Source organism: Bactrocera latifrons, unplaced genomic scaffold (genome assembly GCF_001853355.1).
Source record: "Bactrocera latifrons isolate USDA-ARS-PBARC rearing strain unplaced genomic scaffold, ASM185335v1 scaffold_145, whole genome shotgun sequence".
In the NCBI taxonomy this organism is placed as follows: Eukaryota; Metazoa; Arthropoda; class Insecta; order Diptera; family Tephritidae; genus Bactrocera; species Bactrocera latifrons.
In genome coordinates this window covers 835,583-851,901 of record NW_017534908.1, presented here as the reverse complement: position 1 = coordinate 851,901, position 16,319 = coordinate 835,583, and the positions used below count along the sequence as shown (strand labels likewise).

General features: G+C 32.5%; 1 protein-coding gene across 1 annotated transcript in view; it reads left to right on the top strand.

The window, feature by feature from the left end:
* Window positions 1-9,819, top strand: part of LOC108965691 — a 13,418-nt gene extending 3,599 nt beyond the window's left edge. The window contains exons 3-5 of the mRNA XM_018928271.1: window positions 6,232-6,641; window positions 6,716-7,132; window positions 8,184-9,819. Coding sequence (XP_018783816.1) covers window positions 6,232-6,641; window positions 6,716-7,132; window positions 8,184-8,574 — 1,218 coding nt within the window. The 3' untranslated portion in view covers window positions 8,575-9,819. The remainder of the gene's footprint in view (window positions 1-6,231; window positions 6,642-6,715; window positions 7,133-8,183) is intronic.
* The last annotated feature ends 6,500 nt before the right edge of the window (window positions 9,820-16,319 follow it).

Here is a 16,319-nt window from a genome sequence, read left to right as displayed (position 1 = left end):
CTGCTTGAGTCATATGTAAAAGAATCGTTTCTGGCCACTCCCACGTGAATGGCGATCAGAAAACTTTCCTCACTTGCGTGAACTTCTACACATGACTCCATCCTCCGCAATACACATGACTCCATCCTATTGCAATACAAAATTTTAGCGTACTCCGGAGCTTTAGCCCCCTAAGCGGAAACACTTACCAGTAGTAGTGTTTTTTAACGATTTTTAAGAGCCGATCTGTCTAATTTTTACTATATGGATTCATGCTTATAACCAAATAAGTGAATCCCTTATATGTTTCTAATCTCATAACCAATAAATGAACTTGGATATACTATATTTGGATAAGATTTAATAGATTCTTAAAATATTACCTTGAAAACCCAAACAATTTGGCATTCACGGCAAGCATTATCGCAGCCCTTCGCACAATTCTTTTAAAACATCAATGAATCGTGAGTCTTAGACCTCACCAGACAGCGAAAATAGTTTGCCATATAGTTTGCCTTTGAAACTTTGGTGACAAAGATGTGGTGTTTGGGTGCCGAATAGGATTTCAATGGCCAATTCGAATGCTTATTGAACAAAAAATATCTTTTCGAGTGCTGCTGTATGAGAGCCCAAAATTAACTGTCATCGAAGTCATATGACCATAATTTCGAGGAATGGTACCGAGTTCAGAATCCTTGGCCGGATAAAAATCCGTTCCGGTTACTTAGACCCGACTATCGTGGAAAAGAAGAAATATTAGGTGAAGTTCGATGGTCTCTTTGTATGTAGGACTTATGTAGGGTTAGCATGCCAGAGTTAATTCAACATAGATAGGAGTTTAATCTACTTAAATACTCAGAACGAAGTAGTGCAGCATCTGCGATAGGCGGTGTTTGGACTCTAAGATAGCCTTTCACCGGCACGGAATAAATGAAGGTTTTAATAGCATCACTCTGAATGGCGTTCAGTATTTTCTGAAATAAATCGCGTCTTAAATGACTTCTAATCTCGCTGCCGTATTGCAAAATATTCCTAGGAGGCTATTCACCTTCAAGCTTCTACGATAGATAGTATATACTACATCTTTCCGTCTCTTAAAAAAAACTTTTACAACAAAAACACAAATTTCTTCAAATTCTTTGAATGCTCTAGTTTGGAGTTGTTCAAAAAAAAAAAAATATCGATTTTTTGAAACCGTCACATGGGATGACTTCCTTAATTCGACTTGAAGATTGTTTAGACCAAAACGTTGCTAGAAAAAGGGTGAGCAATGCACCTGTGAAGGGTATTATTGCATCAGTGCAGTTGAAATTACCTTTTTTCTTGTTTTTGAGTGACTTCATAGTGACGTTTTTCATATTTTATTTAATTAAGTTTTTCTGTTGAAAAAGAAGAGGAGCAATTTAGTGAATCAGAGTTTTTCATAACTGCGCCACTTATGATGTTTTTAAGATCTTTTGCAGTATTTAACTTTCAGCTTTCCTATTTATATACTTAGAATTTGTGGAAGTGCATTTGCCTGCGTTTATTCCCTGCCACAGGTAGGTAGGTTTTAATGTGGATTCATACAGGGCACTCTTATGTTAACTTTCCTAAGTGGTTTGCACTCAATATTTTTCAAGTGAAATCTAATTTTATTTGAATCAATGTGCACCAAACAAATATTTCTTAGGGTGAGCAAAAAAAATAATAATATCGAGGTTTTTTCTTTAAGAGGTTGTATACAGTCAGAAGACCGATAAAGAGCGAATTTTCTAGAATTATTTCTTACTTAGTATTAGTAAAAATATTTACATATTTGGAAAGGAACTACAGCACCGGGGGCTCCTCTCAAAAAATATGTTTTGCGGCGACCACTATATCTCTGAACTGGATCCTCAGAAATTAAAAAACCTACAGATTTCATGAAAGTAATGTTAAATCGAGTAATTAAGGGGTTATATACGTTGTGTTGCGGAAAAATAAAGGAACATTTGGGAATTTTTTAGGGGATGTAGCGCTCATTTTTATTGAATATGAGTTATCCGTTTCGAAAGAACATATTGCGAAGTGAAAAAATACATTTAGACATTCAGAAACAATGAAAAATATCAGAGTTGTGCGCTTTCCTCAAAATGCGATCTTCTTGAAGAGTTTGACGGTGAGCACGATTCCGTGCGGGGTCCGTGAAAGAAGGGTTTTCCTAAAAAAAATTTTTGTGGAAACGAGGCTCATGTTTTCAAAAAGTCATGTTTACCGTCTCACAAATTTTTATTTAATTGCAATTTAAATTTATATAAAAAAGACTTCGGACTGCCTACATTAGTTATGAAAGAATTAAAAAAAATAAAGAAAAGCGGTGAGATAGATTCTTTGCAATCGTGCTCACGCCAAATGAAAAAAAAAAACGATTTCCAAATAATCACGTTTAAGCAGCATGTGCTAGACTTTCGTCCTATGACTACGTGCGTTATGCAACGCTATAACTTTGGTTCTAATGCACAAATCTTTATAAAAATTTGGGAGAACATTCTCTAAGACTTATACTTTCTGATGGAGCATTAAAAAATTTCCGATTTTTTGACCGATCGCAACGTACATATATAACCCCTTAATCGAAGGAATACACAAAAAAAATTTTTTTCAAAATGGCGGTTTTTAAAAAACAAAAAAAATTTGACCAAACATTTCGGCCTTGAATTGTTTATAAAAGAAATATTTATCGGCGAGAAGAAATCTTCGAATTAAAAAAAATCGATTTTTTGAAAATTCTAATTGTATATTAAAAGCTTTGAAACTTTAACTTGCTCACCCACTGGCTTCAAGCTAATAAGGCCGCCTTGCGGAAATGTTTTTTTCTGAATATACATAGGTCCATTTAAACCATACATTTGATATTAATATTTCTTTTTTGGTTCACCCTAATAAACATTTGATGTATATTTCACTTCATATTTCGATAAGAACTAATTAACTATTGGGTCGTTCATTAATTAATCATTATTATTGAATTTTTTCGCAGCCAACTTCACACTCAACCGCTTTATCGTTATATACATGTTTGAACATACATACATATGTGCATTATATAATATACTTGTTTGTGAAATATTTTCCAAAATATTTTGTCGATAAAATAAATTCGTTGGTCGCTGCAAATCGCCAAATAACAACTCGAGAGATTGTTAAGAGATTAAATTTGATGTTGTAGAGGCATAAAACATTCCTGAAGCAGTTTCGAGAAATGGTGCCGAGTTGCCAGTCCTTGACAGGATAATAATCCGGGTCCGTTCCGATTACTTTGACCCGACTGTCGTAGGAACACAATAAAAATAAATCGTATTTAAATTGCACAAAAAAGGAGCATTACTCAGACACCGACCCAATAATTAATAAAAGTTAGCCAATTTAGTAACAGACTGTAAGACACTAAACTTTATTGCTTTCAGGGCACCACCATTGTAATAATTTAATGTACATGTAACTCACGCCTTGTGTTCATGGGTCAGTAACCGCTCTGTGGATTACAGTAATGTGATGTAACGTGCCCAGTTATAAAGCAGTAATAGATTTACAACTTTTTAATTTTCGCTCATTGAGTTAATTATTTCGCCCTCTCACCCGCCCGTTATCGCCGCAGTAGTTGAGTTATCTAAATTTCGGTATATTCGATTAATAGCGTTATATTGAACACCACAACCACAAATTGACAACAACTCTATAGTTCACTTTGAGTGCAAGTATCCTTGATATTGTATTATATTTATGTATGTTTATAGGTGTTTTGTAATCACTGAACCATATTAACGGTATAAAAACACGTCAGTTGATAATTCAGTACATTTAATTAATTTTTTTTAGTACATAGTACTATTATCGCAGCAATTGGAGGTATTCTTAGCTATTTTTTTTTACTTTGTTTATTTTTTTCCATTGTTATTTGCTTTCTACGTACTAAAAACAGTCAATATTTTTTCATGAATTTTTATCAACGCGTTTTATTTATTATGAAAGTGCAGAATAATAAATTTTTCATAAACATTCAATTCGAAACTGCCAAATCGCGAGGATGTGCGTGTTTAAAAGTCACTGAAATTTATAAAAAAAATTTAATATTTGTTACTCATTAAACACATTTTTTTGAACTATGATAATAATGTGTAAAAATTTTAAAAATAATATATGATGAATTAAGGAAAAACAGACTAAAGACTTTATCATTTCAGGTGTGCGCTCAATTAATTGAATTTAAAATTCCGTTAAAATCATCTAATATTTTTGTTGTGCCTAAAAATCATTATTGTGGTAATTTTATTTTTAAAATAAAAAATTTATTTCAATACTTACAATATTTTTCTAAGAAAATAATATAAGTACAGATTTTATAAAAAAAAAACGTCCTGACTCTATAAATATTATTATGCTCTTGTAAAATGTTGCTACAGAGTAGATTGTGACGAAAATTTCCCGAATAAATAATATTTTGAAAAAATGTAATTTTCCAAGTTGGTAGAACTGTTCTAAATTACTATGCAAGTATGAGCGCGAACTCTTAACCAATTCGTTTACAGCAGCTGCTTAAGTCGGTACACCTCAGTAGTGTGTTGCGATTTTTACAATGGATAAAAATATCGATGAAAGTATTTGTCTCATATTTTGTATTTCTAACCAAATATCGTGTTCGAAATCGTTGCGAATGTTGCAAAAGGCTTACGTTGATTCAGTTTTATCAAAAACACAAGCCTACGAGGTGGTCGACCTCTTCAATTGATGAAAATATTAGAAAGTGAAGGATCTGGTGCTTGAAAATCGTCGGGCAAGTGTTAGAGAGATCTCTCACGAGTCTGCTCGAATAATTTTAGTGAATATTTTGGCTATCAACATAAAGATAGCGCCAAAGTTTTTTTCAAAAGCTATACCGTGAACATGCTTAATCGTGCGAATTGCGATCCTACATTCATGGAGTGCATTGTAAATGCCGGTGAGACATGAGTTTACGAGTTTGACATGCAAAAAAGTCAACAATCATCGAATTGGAACCCGTTTACAGTCGATTGAAAATATAAAACAAAGTTCTTTGAAAGAACTGAAGGCCAATGCTTATAAAAAGTGTTTCGTGGACTGAAAAAGTCGTTAACATAAGTGTATTACATCTGAATTGATATGTAATTAAATATTTTGCACATCTTTGCGCTTAAAATTTTCAAAAAGTGGATTTGGCACCGCCTTCTAATAGATTTAATGTACACATCTCTTAGACCACTATAGCTATAATTGTCAAATTCGCTTAGGTCAATTTTTATAAGAACTTCTACTAACAATGTGCCCATTCCCCATATAACCTTACTGTTAAAAACTAAGGACTGCGTCGACCAGTTGTCCGATTTTTATAAACTAAAATATTTTATTAAAATTTTTTTTTAAATTTGTAAAAACAGGAAAAGAAACCAAAAAAATATGTTTTATTAATGATTTTAATTTTTTTCCCGAACCCCGTCCATTACTGCTTTTGTGGTACTGTCCTTTGCTAATCTCATAGCTGCTGAAGATCACTTTCTTTTAAAGTTTTGAAGGTCCTTGGTCACTTTTTTTGTTTCCTTCATGTCTCGTTTTACTAAAGCCCAGTATCTCTCAAGCGGCCTAAGTTCTGGATAGTTAGATGGATTCGCTTCTCTAAGGTTATTTTGCTGTGGTGACATGAAGTGAGGCAAACGTGGACACTTCATGTCGGCTTAGAAATGGAAGCAACCTGCCACACAAGAAATTTCTTTGGAAATTTTGTCACTTTAAATTTTTCAGCAACACTGCTTCGAGGTTCCTGTCCGCAAGGATTGGCTCTTTCTTGAGAATAGTCACAACGTTTTCACGATCATGTGGCCCCTTCTTTTTACCAGAACCTCTCTTCCTGTCAATGCTCTCATCTTCCTTAAACCGTTTAATAATGCGAGAAGTGGTTTTAGGGTTAGCCCTTACCTCTTTGGTAATCTTCTTAAAAGATCACTGCTAGGGCTAAGTTAATCACCTTTAATATAAGTCACGAATATTCCAAATTTCATTGTAATTTACTCACAATTTCTGGAATATTGAATGTTCAATTCTTTCCGAAATTTTTTGAAAAAAGCTTTTCCAGAGTCTGAAGTAATATCCGCAAGTTTAATTCTTGCGAGTTGCAAGAGTATAAAATGTTCGGTTACACCAAAACTTGGCGCTTCCTTATTTGTTTTTTTTTTTTACTTTGGGTCACTCAACGAATTTCTCTGTTTTTATTTTCAGATTTTCCATTTACGCGACATCCGTTGGGAGAAGTCACAATTTCTATCGAAGAGTTTCCTCGGCTTTGTAGCATTTAACTTATTCCTCTACAGCTTATTCGGCGTTGAGGTTTTTTCTTCGTTGATTATCAACGATCGACAGAATTATGCGCACATCTTCAACGGCTGTTATGCCGTACTCTTGCTCATTGTGGTCGTGTTCTTTTTGATCTATGGCGTCGAAGTGTTTTTCAAATTGCGCGGCGGCTTCGTTTACGATCAAACTGGCAAAATACTTGGACCCAGCGAAGCGATTGTAAATGCCTCACAACTGCACCAGTCACGCTTGGGTTTATTATCACAGGCGATTATGTTAATAGTCATTGTGGGCTTCCTCACATCAGAGACATTGGGTGATTTCTGGAAAACAAAGTGAGTTTCACATTAATACTAAATTTTATGAATCAATAAATGTTATTTTTTATTTCCTCCTTTTGTACTCTTAGAGTGCCAGTGTACTCACGCAATTGGCATGACATTGTCTTCCGCATTGTAGAGATGGGTGTTGCTGTTTGGTTCCCTTGCTGCTTGTGGAATTCAATGGCGCCCGAACAGCTGTGGATCTTAAATCCACGTAAATTGCTGTCGCGTCAAATTGACCCATCTATACCGACGACATCGGCGGAAACCAAAAGCCTGTCACCCGAGGAAGGTCAATCGTTTTTGACGAAAAAAGACTGTTGGATTTGTTATGATAGTGACAAGCCCGAACCGCTCATACAGCCATGCCGCTGCACCGGCGATGTTAGTTCTGTACATCATGAGTGTCTCAAACGTTGGCTAGTGGAGAGCTGTAGTTCGCCAGATGCGCAGTTGTCGTGTAAAGTTTGTGGTTTCCCGTATGAAATTGAGAAGAGCAAAAAGTAAGTAATTTAATATTTATAATAATATAGTATTTATTATGTGGTATTTAAGATACAAATAAAATTGTTATAATTTTTAGCTATCGCTCGCTTTAGTTGTAATAACTAACTATTTGAAGTAAGGAAAAACGTTAACGAAGCCATAATATCCTTCACACAAATATGAAAGGTTCCTTAGAAGAACGTTTGCCATGCAGACTGAACGATAAAAGTTTTATTCTCGTATGAATTTTTTTTTTTTCATTTTACGAGATATGTTTGCCAAATTTGGCATGAATTTTATTCAAAGCAACGATGCAATGTCTAAAGAAATTACTCAGGTCCTACCACTATAGCATACAGCTATCATACAAACTGAGCGATCAAAATGAAACAACAGTGCAAACTGATCGATAAAAATCCAGTTTTTGTATGGAAAACTTTACTTGTGAAGTGTATTATTGCTTCGGTTTAAACGAAGTTAACGTTTTTTCTTGATTTGTTACAAAATTCCATATTCCAGGTCCTACCACTATAGCATACAGCTATCATACAAACTGAGCGATCAAAATGAAACAACAGTGCAAACTGATCGATAAAAATCCAGTTTTTGTATGGAAAACTTTACTTGTGAAGTGTATTATTGCTTCGGTTTAAACGAAGTTAACGTTTTTTCTTGATTTGTTACAAAATTGTGAAGTGTATTATTGCTTCGGTTTAAACGAAGTTAACGTTTTTTCTTGATTTGTTACAAAATTCCATATTCCAGGTCCTACCACTATAGCATACAGCTATCATACAAACTGAGCGATCAAAATGAAACAACAGTGCAAACTGATCGATAAAAATCCAGTTTTTGTATGGAAAACTTTAYTTGTGAAGTGTATTATTGCTTCGGTTTAAACGAAGTTAACGTTTTTTCTTGATTTGTTACAAAATTCCATATTTTATAGGGCCCTTGCTTAGCATTAAGAGTTAAAAAAAATAAAATGTAAATAAAAAATATTCTTCGAAACTGATTTCACTTACGCTCATATCACTTAATATACTCATTTTTGCACCAAAATTGCAGACTCGACTGGGAAAAGGGCTTCAACATGCAACACTGGACCAAGACAATCATACTGATCACGCTGATGTGTGTCGCCGGCGCCAGCGCCTGGGTGGTCATTCAACTATATGTTGATCCGCTGGTGCGCGTACTCACCGTCGGCATTGCCGTGCTCATTGGCTATGTGTGTATCAAGTGTTTGGGAGAGAACACAGTGGTGGCATATCAACGCGCCAAAGTTAGCTCAATTAATATAGTGACGAAATCGGAAATGGAAAAGCTACACACCATCTGTCAAGATGTGGGCGAACGGCCAACAACAACAGCGGCAGCGGCGGCGGCCGCAGCAGCTGCAGCCAGCGTTGGACCAACACCAACAACAAGCGCTATGTTAGCCAACACTGTACAATGATTATGAACCGCTGAGGAGGGGGGCAGCAGTGCCGTTGAATCGGAGCACACACGCTTGTTGAACGGTGAAGGTGAGGATGAGCAACAGCAACAACAACAACAACGACACGAGCGTTTGGTGGAAGTTGAACAGGTGAATGGGCGGTTGACAGTAGCTGCCACGAAAATAGCACCACCGAATACGATTATTAGTCTGACTAATGTAACAGAGAAGAAACGAACTAAACACTAACTGACTAACGCGGTAATGGCGAGGCGAAGTAAATGCGACAGCAATAACAACAACAACAATTACGATTGCGATGATGGTAAGACGTGAACGACAGCGTATGCGTTCCAAGGCAAGTTAATTAAGTTGGACAAAGGCTGTCTATTGAAACAGCTATGACTTTACACAACAACAGCAAATTACTGCAGCAATTATGAGAAGAAAAAAAATTATAAAAATAGAAATACAATAAGATTACTAGTTCGGTTTAAGCAACATTAACAATTAACTTTCATTCATACATACATACATAGATACAACCATAGATACATACATTCACAAGGACAACTTAAAATAATCGCCAGTCGAGCCAAAGTAAACAATCGAACAAGCCAGTAAGCACAAGCTGTGAAGAAAGCGCAAGACAAGCGTATGCAGCAACGAAAAACAACAATAACAGGAACACGAAGTAGTGCTGGCAGGAGGAGCTAAAACAACAACAATAGCACTAACCTTTAATGGCTCAGCATAGCAAAAATATGTAAGTGACCAGCTCCTATTCAACTTTTTTTGAAGTCAGAGGAATAAAAATGACTTAAGACGTAAGTTTGTGCCAATGCTAATCAAATTTACAAAAGAATCCAAGTACTACGCCTCGTTGTGGTTATTTTAAGTTGTCGTTTGTGTACAAGCGCGAGCTGCTTGACGTTAGTTGAAGGAGAAAAAAGTGTGAAATTTTTCCTACAGTCGCGTGCATTTTTCATGTTCATACATAAATGTATAAATTAATTGTATTTACAAAATCAAAGCGAAAAATCGTGATCTGCGCCATTGATTAATTTCATGTTTCTTTACACGAATTTGTTTACTCGATTCTCTATGTTAATGAAAATAGAAATTTTATTATGCATATTTTTTCATTTTTTGTGTGTTTGCAAACTAAATTTTAAGCAATTTTGTGCAACAATTAATTTTTTTTCGGCAAGCACTCAAATATCGCAAATCAAAAGATGTTCAAATTTGAAAAAGAAATAAATAAATAAAAAATTTTATAATATGCCAAATCTATACACATACATACATACATACGAGTACATGCAAACATAAATAAATTCGTACACATTTTCATTACAAAAACTGAGTTGTAAAAATGCAATTTGTGCAAACAAAAACAAAAAATATTTAATATATGTATATAAATATATATAGTAATAGCCAACAACCGTCAGTATCATTGCAATTGAGATTAATTACAAATATTTAAGTGAAAAATATGAAGTAACAATTAAAGGCTTTCAAAGTACATATAAAATTACATATATTATACAATACATATGTATGGTCATAACAACTAACATAAATAATACAATAATAAATTTTGACGCGCCAAATACACCACAATTGGAGGTAGCTAAGCATTTGGAAATATTTTTGATATACCTTCTGCCATAAAAACTTTTGAAAACCTGCAGCTAGGTGTTAAAAATTATAATTTATGTCATAAAGTCTTTGATTAAAAAAAAAAACATAAAAATTAAAAATAATAATAGAAATATTTTTTCGAAAATAAATTATCAATTGAGAAAAAAATAGTTTAATTTATATGTTTTTCTTGAACCTTAAAACACTGATTTACCTTAAAAATCTTTATTTATGTTATAAATTCTTTGAATAAAAAACATATAAAAATTTAAATATTTAAAAAAAAATAATAAAAATCTGTTTTCCAAAAAAAAATGTGTCAATTAAAAAATTTAAAATATAGCTTCATTCATACTTTTTTTATTGTTTTTGTTGAACTTAAAAAAACGCAAATAAACCTGCTTTACCCTAGAAAATGTATTTAATTACACAAATTAGCATTTTTAATTTTTTTCTTTAATTAAAATTAAAATTTTGAAGCATTTAACTTTAGAAACACATTCAGATATTTCGATACAAATTTAAACATTGCTAATACTCGATTAATTTCAAAATAAAAACCAAATGTTTAACTAAATCTGCGTCAATATCATCATTAGTCGACTTAAGGGCTTATATCCACTTTTTAAGTCAGAAAAAACTCATTTTTTGACTAATTATTTTGGAAGAAGCATTTTATTTAATACAAAAATATAGAAATAAAATAAAAAATATTGTAGATTAAAAGAGTTTCATGCAATTTAATAATCAGCGATTAATTTTACAATTTTTGGATTCCATTTAATGTTCAGAAGGGCTTCCGAAAAAAATTGTCCGGCGCGAAGGAAGATTATTCTGCATAAAAAATTTTCTACTCAAAGAAGGAAGGTTTTTCTACTGAAAAATCTACTCAAATTCAAAACAAAAAAAAAAAAAATTACTCAAGTTGAATACAGATTTTAATCGAAGAACTACTGAAACTTTTGATCTTTGACAAAATGACGGCTTGCCAAAAACATGCAGTTCTTTTTATCAAATTTACATTTCAAGGTTGGTTTAGAAATCGAAATTATTTCTTATTCCTTTCACAATATGTATATGTGGAAAGTGGTGTGAAAACTCGCGAGTCCATCGATCCTCACTAACTCAGAAAACAACATTTCGAAAAAACGCTTTAAACTTTAAAGTTTTGGGAGCCGATAGCACTGATTAAAATATCTGATAAAAACGTTTATATCTTCAAAATTATTTGTCGAATCAACTTTTAAAATTTTCGAAGAATATTCTCGAAGATATGTACTTTCGATATACAGTTGAACTTCCCAAACTCGAATCATCACAATCCACAAAAACACTTCGTGTTAGAGAGACTTCGAGTTATAGAAGGAAATTGATATGAAATTTGACCTCTATTGATAATTTAAGATTTCGAATTATGGAGGACTTCCAGTTATGTTCAACTGTATATGCGAAATAAAAAACCGATTAATTATATTGTCAATTCAAGAATACGTGTTATGGAGAACTTTGAGTTATTTGAACTTCGAGTTAAACAAATTTTAGTTTTGGAAGTTCAACTATATATGCGCAATAAAAATCAAATTTTTGAAATGCACAAGTGGTTACAACCCCTTAAGGTAATGTTTAAGACTTCTTTGAGACTCAATATTGGTCTTTATATAAATCTTATTCTAAGCAGGGAGACTTTCAAATTACGATAATATTTACAGAAGCATGAAAAAAAATCAATGCGGTTACTCTTAATGGCTGTATTTGGCGACTTTTAATATACAAAGCGCATAACTAACATATTTCGACTATTTTATTGAAGGGAAAAATTTTTTAATATTATTTACACGTTAATTTGAAAACAATAAAGCATTATAATTAATTATATTACAGCATAATTAGCATTGAAAGTATAAATTATGCATTTTTCTTAATTAATTATTTTTTATTAAATTTTTTTGTAAAAAACTAATTATGCTTTGTTATTTGATACAATTAACAATATTCATTTTTATTAAACAATTCTTAGTTGAAAACTGTTTATTATTAAAAAAATATCTCAACTTAAAATTTAACCCAAAAATTTTACTTGCGCTGTTTTTTCATTGCTAATCAGGGTTGGCAATTTTTTTTATTAACATTTTTTTTCTTGAGATTAAAATTTTAAAATTTTTTTTAATTAAGATTTTTGGGTTTACAAAAAAAAAATATTTAAATGTAAATTAAATTATTTTTAAGGCATTATTTGCAACCCTGTTTCTAATCTACAAAATATTACTAAAATAATTGAAAGATATAATTTTTTTAAACAACTCGACTTACCATCGTCACTTTGCTATTGATTCTGCTTTAACTTAACACTAACAAAACTTACTGCTAACAAAACACTTTATTGAAACAATTATTTATAACGAAATGCTTGATTAAAGCAATTATACCGAAAAAATCGTGTTATTCAGATTTTATTTTTCAGAATAAAAAAATATTAAATTAGTTAAAAGAACAAAAACAAATATTTGTTTATTTTTTGGAAAACTAAACTATTTTTTATGCATTTTTATGACTACAAATTGTGTAGTTTTCGAAATCAGCAAACGCTGTCAAGCGAAGTTGTGAATATGCGCTCAAACCTACAGACTTATAACATTAATGTAGCAGCAAATAAAAAACTTACAGAAAAAATAAAAGTAAATATGTATATGTTAAGTGAGTTCAAAATGCATATGTACATGCATAGGTAAAATAATGAACTTGGCAAAAAGAAACAAAAAAATTAAAATAAAATTGAAAAATTAAAAATAAAGCCAAAAAAATTCAAACTAAAAAATAAAAATTCAAAACTTAAAATACACTCGAAAATAGTTTAAAATAGAATTGAAAATTATTAAAAATTAAATTCAAGAAAATAATAACTAAAATAAACTCGAAAATTTTTCAAAAATAGAATTGAAAAAAAATTTCAAAGTAGCATTTAAAAAAAATTCAAAATAGAATTTAAAAAAATTTCAAAAAAGAATTGAAAGCATTTTCCAAAATAGAATTAAAAAATATCAAAAATAAAATGCAAAAATATTATTGATTTAGTTTGTGCAGAAAATAAATACAAATAGTATACAGTTCGTTCATTGTACACATTACACTGCGCAACATAATAAAATTACTTACATAAATGCTGTAAATTCAGTTTCAAATCATCACACGAATATTATTTATAATAACTAGTAACTGTAACTACATACATACATATATAAAACAAAAAATTTTAATATTTAAACGACAACATGTACGTATGTGTGCAAATACTCACACACACACACATACATAAATAATATTATTTTTAATACGAATTACATTTAAGTGCTAGTTAAGTTAATATAAATTACCATAAATACAACAACACAGCAACCCTTTATTATAGGGTAAAACGAGAAAGCTAAAAACAAACAAAAAACAACAACAAAATAAATAAACAAAATCCAACCTTGCAAACACGTATTAAAATGAAATTTAAAATACATATTAATAATGAAAATTTAATTGTAATCAAATTATTGTGATAGCAGCATACAATTCATTTAACCATTTTATCATAAACGAAATATGCATGTAAGAAATTTTACAAAAACAAAAAGAAAACAAATATTTAAGAAAGTAAGCAAACGTTTGCATTCATTTTAAACAAATTTTAATGGAACAAAGCCAGTGAAGTAAGCTTAACATATTAATTTTGCTAATAATATATATGCCGTTAAATGACCTCCCGCCCCCCTGCAGTCGACAATTGCATGTGCGACACATTTGCAAGCGAACACAATTTTGACGCAGTCCAATTTTTTTGCGCACTTACAACAAATTTGATATAAAATATTATATATTTACGCTTTGTAAAGTCATTTGCCGTTAAGCGTGCGTTTCATCTTTATCTGGTGTGCCAATAAAGGGCGCTGTACTCAACATTTTATGTGACGAGTATGGAAATTGAAGCTTCTTTCACTTACAGTTTGAGCATTTAAATTGTATTGACGTTGTTAGAAAAGGCCATGCGACGTTGATTCACCAAGTTGGAAAATAACTTATTCCTTTGTAGAATAGATGATTTTTGAGTACATTTATATATAAATCAACACTTCCTAGTGAAATGCTAAGAGCATTTGTTTAGAGCACAGTATTATAGCCTGTTGTTGTTGCTGTTGCGGCATAAAATATTCATAAAGCCATTTTGTGGAATGGTGACGCGTTGACAGTCCTTGTCCGGTTAAATCTTTAATAAAATCTGGGTACGTTCCAGTTACAATAGTTAACTTCAATTAGGCCCGAATGTCGTGGAAATGATTCTATTACTGTTGTAACGGCAGAATTCTGCCGAGTTGACAGTCCTTGGCCGGATAAAAATCCGGGTCCGTTCCGGTTTTCGTAGACCCGACTGTCGTGGGAACGGGTACTGTAATTTCCAATCAAGTCGATTTTATAGATTGTATAGAATGAGTCCATCGAATCTGCTTACGATGTGATCATATGAGTGAGACGAGTTTGGGTATGTCGAGTATTTTGATCTCGAATATTAATATTCTTAAAACATACCTTCTAAGCCGTTCATAAATCATTCTTCAACCATCGCCCGATACTCCGTACCTTTGCTTTTCCGTTTGGTGGATGACCCTAAAATTTTATTCACGTCACAGATTTAAAAAAAAACAATCCATTTTCGATTTTGAATCCTCGAATCTTTTCTGAAGTCCATTTGGATTTCCATGTACCAACCGATTTCGTACTTTTGATCCTTGAACCTTCTGTCGCCTTTTCTGATGTTCATTCCACTAGAGTGTGTATACATAGGTCTGAATTCAATGATCCACATAAAATGAGATCGTCGTCTGTATTAGCAACAATTACTGCTGGATTATGATAGACTTTTTTTAGTAGGAAGAAGCATCGAAAGCCGGTGTATAGAATTTTAATCCTCTAAACCTAACCTACTCAAGTCTCATATCTCTCCCACTGGATATAGTTAGCTTCTAGGCCACCCATAGCCACTGAGTGGAAAGGTGGGTTAGGTGGAAATCCAGGTGCCCATTTTATCTTATCTATTAACGAATGTATGTCCAGAATCAGTATGAGGGTGACGATTCTCTACTCTCTTTTTTGCCCTTTTTTGCTCTTTTTTTCTTCTTTTCATTGGTAGTGTTTTTTACTGGGGAGGGGACCTTTCGCCTTCGTCTTTAGCTCACCTTCAAACGGATGTTTTTTGTTTTTTTTTTTTTTTTTATACCCGGGAGATACCTGATCTATGACCTGAGAAGCTGCATGAGCCATATGTAAAATAATGTTGTGAATTGTGCTCAGAGAGCTTTAATAACTTGCGTAAACGTTTACACATGGCTCCATCCTCCAAACCAACAAATTACATATCTTTATTACCGCCTTTAAAATAGAGTCCCAAACCAAATATTCATATACTTGTTATAAACCTTAGATGTGATAGATTGTTTTACAGTTTCACCATTATATTGCATGTCTTATGTGACCTTATGTGACTCGATGTCGTTTTGCAAAAGATTCAGATCTTTTAATACGAGTCTAACACTACCCAAACCATTAACCAAAATGTGTTGAGTCGATTCATAAGTGATGTTGATCTCTCTGATGCCAATAAGCCGCGTTTCTAGCACTACTTCTTTAACTTCTTTCGATATTGTGGAGGCTCCATACAACGCCAGGTCCTTCTCCACCTGCGGAGTGGAAGTCTTGCTCTCGTTAACTACCAGAACGGCTCAGAGATGTCCTTACCGATCCTGACGGAGCTCCTTTAGCCGCTATCTTAAATTTTTCGCCTATAATGAATATATTATATAATTTCGGCAATCACCAAATAAACTTTTCACGTTCTCCAAACATTGAAATCAAACTTCTCTCGAAAATAAAAGATGTTGTACCAAGCTAGGAAAAAATTTCATCAATTCTCTGTGCGCGCACAGTGTATATGGAGCAATCCGAGTCAATTAGATCAAATGGTAAGTTTGTTCGATAGTCTTGCGGTATTTTTCGAAAATATCCTTTAAATAACCGATAGTATTTGGGAAAATATACTAGTATCTATCTAGTAGTATCATACAAGTTTCGGGCTTCCA